The sequence below is a fragment of the Salvelinus sp. IW2-2015 genome, unplaced genomic scaffold (genome assembly GCF_002910315.2).
Source record: "Salvelinus sp. IW2-2015 unplaced genomic scaffold, ASM291031v2 Un_scaffold4554, whole genome shotgun sequence".
NCBI lineage: Eukaryota > Metazoa > Chordata > Actinopteri > Salmoniformes > Salmonidae > Salvelinus > Salvelinus sp. IW2-2015.
Genome location: NW_019945824.1, coordinates 49,380 through 53,434, shown reverse-complemented (window position 1 = coordinate 53,434; position 4,055 = coordinate 49,380). Strand labels below are relative to the sequence as shown.

General features: G+C 41.5%; 1 protein-coding gene across 1 annotated transcript in view; it reads right to left on the bottom strand.

The window, feature by feature from the left end:
- LOC112077425 (phospholipid phosphatase-related protein type 5-like) overlaps window positions 1-4,055 on the bottom strand; it is a 38,061-nt gene that overhangs the window by 6,079 nt on the left and 27,927 nt on the right. Inside the window, exon 3 of the mRNA XM_024143938.2 lies at window positions 3,686-3,936. Within this exon, the coding sequence (XP_023999706.2) occupies window positions 3,686-3,936 (251 nt within the window). The remainder of the gene's footprint in view (window positions 1-3,685; window positions 3,937-4,055) is intronic.

Here is a 4,055-nt window from a genome sequence, read left to right as displayed (position 1 = left end):
TTCAGACAGCAGTCTGCTAATATTATTTTCCCTCTGCTTAATACTGTCTCTCACGCTCAAATCCTTCAACTAGCAGGCTTTCTAGAGTGAGTAGGGTGAATCAGCAGAAATCCTCTTTATGTAAAGTAACAGGCTTAGTCTGCTATGAGTCAGTGGAGGATTTCCTTTTCAGCGTTACCATAAAACGCTTAATTAAATGCTGAGTCTCAAAAAGCCGCATGTCCCTTTTAATAGCTGGTCAACTGCACACATTTCAGGAAAATAAACACCTGTTTCAAATAAACACCCGGTGTAAATGAATTATTTACGAGGTTACCATGAATTGCCATGACTTGTTGACAAGGTTTAATGTTTCATTTGTTACATTAAATAATTCAGTCATGACTCGACAAAATGATGGCAATCGTCCGTTTTTATCGCCAGTAAGAAACTGCTATCCATTGGCCGCTAACAGCTGACAACTGCTATCCATTGGCCGCTAACACCTGACAACTGCTATCCATTGGCCGCTAACAGCTGACAACTGCTATCCATTGGCCGCTAACAGCTGACAACTGCTATCCATTGGCCGCTAACAGCTGACAACTGCTATCCATTGGCCGCTAACAGCTGACAACTGCTATCCATTGGCCGCTAACAGCTGACAACTGCTCGTTAACTGGCAAGCAAACAAAAAAAACTGTCAACAACGTTGGAAGTACAGACCCAAAGAAATCGGTTCAACACCCTCTAGTGGCGAAAGTAAGAACCTGCCGAAAATGCACAGTTAAAGAGGAGAATAATTATTCTGTGCTAAAACAAACGAAACGTTATACAAACCACATTTACATCAAACATTTTCATGCAGATTAATTACCTGACGCATGAAAAAAAGTCATAACTGGGATGATGGAAACATGAATTGCGGGTACAATTTTATAAATTCTGACAGAGAATTTGTTCGTTCGACATGGTGGGATCTTTTTATGTCTGTAAAATGAATTATGCGAGAAATATTAGTAGAAAATGCCTTTATGCGCAAATATTGATATAATTAACACAGTGGAGGCTGCTGAGGGCAAAACGGCTCATCATACTGGAATGGAGCCAATGGAACGGCATCAAACACAGAGAAATCATTAATGTATATGATACCAGTCCGCTGATCCAACTCCAGGCATTACCACAAGCCCGTTCTCCCCAATGAATGTGTCATTAACCTCCTGTGAATAAAACATCATATGGAAGTAAACTTGGAGTCACGCAATACTATGTTGTGTGGTCCTCCCACTGCGACTCGGGAAAGCATGCATTTTATTAGGCTACAGATTAAGAAAATGACGATGAACTTCACAGGGAGGTGAAAGGTCACGGTGATGAGCTTGATGCTCCTTTCCAATAAATATCCAGGGTCTTATTCTGGTGACATGACGATGGATGTTTGGCTGCCATATAACAAAAACAAATAATATGGCTCTTATCCATAATACTCTCATAATGTAGGTAGGCTACCTGCACTGTAGAGCATCTGTGCCAAGGCTGTAGGCACATTCGTTATATAACTCAACAGTTTTTGTTTCAAAAGCATCAGTAGATTTTAAAAAATGTGATGGAAACCCATTTAAAACGTTATTATTTGTTCATTCAGTACGTGGGAATTTAACGGTAAAAGTCATGTTTTATGTGCACTATGTCATCACGTGCAGACTTTATCCACAAAAAGTAAGTTTGATGGAAACACATCTCTGGTGGGAAAATGCGCATATTGATTTATGCAGATTTTAGAATCCTAGGTTTTTTATTGCCCCATATAAATTTGGTGATGCTTTGGTTAAATGTTTTGAAAAAGGAAGCTGGGAGATAGCATGGGAGCATCTGAAATAAATAGTTCAGTCTAGGGAGGATGTTCATACGGATTACATTAATTCTTCCTACTGAGCTAACTGGGAGGGAGATCCAGGTTTGGAGGTTGTTCTTGATTCGATCCAGGAGTGGAAGATAATTCTCCTTGAAATGCTATTCAGATCTGGTGTTATGAATATCCCAAGGTATTGAAACCCCGGTGTCTTCCATTGGAATGGGCAGAGTGTCTTCATAGAACTGGTGAGTGTAATATTGAGAGGGCAGACAGTGGATTTGTTAAAATATTCGTATGCAAATCTGTCATCGCCAATGGAAACCAGCTATAGTGTGTAAATGATGACAGTGCAGGAAATGTAAGAAATTGATAAAAATGATGGAAGTGAATGCTGTAATTAATTTTMAAAAGAAATTATGCAAATGAGCAAAAGCTCTGTGCATTAAGTAAATAGACGCCTGGCACAAATAGAAGCCTGTCACTAATAAAAGCCTGTTGTGTTCAGTGATTTAAGGAAATAAACGGCCAGGCTATTATTCAAAGTTTATTGAAATAAAAATCAAATCAAATGTATTGGTCACATGTTTAGCAGATGTTATTGCAGGTGTAGCGAAATGCTTGTGTTTCTAGCTCCGACAATGCAGTAATATCTAACAATTTTACAACATATAACCCAAAATACACTAAAATTGAAGTAAGGAATGGATTAAGAATATACCTGTCTGTCAGAGCGATATAGTAACCCTTTTCTCTGATCTACAGCAAACAGCCAAACAGATCAGTGGCCAAACAGGATATTCGTAGCCAATACATCCAAGAATCAGTCAGCACTGTTTCAGTTGTGTGTGTGTTGTTGTGTGTTGTTGTGTGTTTCTGTGTGTCTGTGTGTGGTTGTGGTGTGTGGTGCCGTTGTGTGTGGTGTGGTGTGTGTGGTGTGTGTGTGTGTGATAAGTGTGTGTAAAATGTGTGTGTGGTGTGTTGTGTGTGTGAATAGTAGTGTGTTGTGATGATGAATAAAAAATGTGTTGTTGTGTGTTGTGTCTGTGTCTGTATTGTCTAGTAGTGTCTGTGTGTAACTGTTGTGTTCTGGGTGTCTAGTGTTGATGTAGTGTGTGTGTGTGTGTGTGTGTGTGTGTGTGTGTGTGTGTGTGTGTGTGTGTGTAGAGTAGATGTATGCACTCAGCACCTTTTACGTGGCGTGTAGGCCTGGAGATGCTAAAYATGTTTATGTTCATTAAATGGTCAGTTACCGTGAGACCGACAGTCTTTTGCACGACAACAACCGAAGCACCAGTCCTAAACAATACAGAGAAAAGACATCTGCATTCTGCGGGCGTCGTGGAAGAAATTGGATTCTACAAAGTTAAATATCAAACGTGAAATCTTCAACACAATTGTATCTCACCACCAGAACACTCTTCCACTCGAATCCAGCGTCCAAAAACGAAAACAAGATTTCCAGACACGAGAGTTATTAAGCCCAATCTGACAGGAATTGATGATCGGCTTATAGGGGGTTTACACACTAACAGGATATATTTAGCAGCGTTCTCCAAATCTCGTCATAGCCATCAAAGAAGCAGCTGAATAGCAGCACATTTTAGACCGGCATCTAATAGGCCTACTTACTAAGTCTTCAAGGACTGTTAAAAAGGCCGTTCCTCATAGAATGTCCTAAGATTTCCCAGGGATGTCTGTAATGTCAGAAATCCTACTTTTCTGCACATATCATCAATATGGAAACACTTACTCCAGTTATTTCATTCCGTTAGTTAGTAGTTGTAACACAGCCGACTCAACTATTCAACTTGTATCTTTGGTTCCTACTAATCTTTAGTTCCCACTCACCGCAAGATAGAAGGCTGCATAGACACTGAGGGCAGCCTCTTTGGAGGGGAAGGTTTTGCGTGCGCGCAGGATATCCTCCTGGTTCCCGGTGCAGGCCTCCTGTTGGCTGATGTAGATCAGGGCGTGCTGGCAGCCCAGGGCTGTGTAGTTGGGCTTACACACCGTCAGGAAGTGGGGGGACAGATTCCCCGTCACCACCTGGCCGGCGTTCACAAAGATGTCCACGGTGAACAGGCCGAACGTGTAGACGCCTGGATAGAGGGGGAGATAGACACTGGTTAGACCCCTGGATAGAGGGGGAGACAGACACTGGTTAGACCCCTGGATAGAGGGGGAGATAGACACTGGTTAGACCCCTGGATAGAGGGGG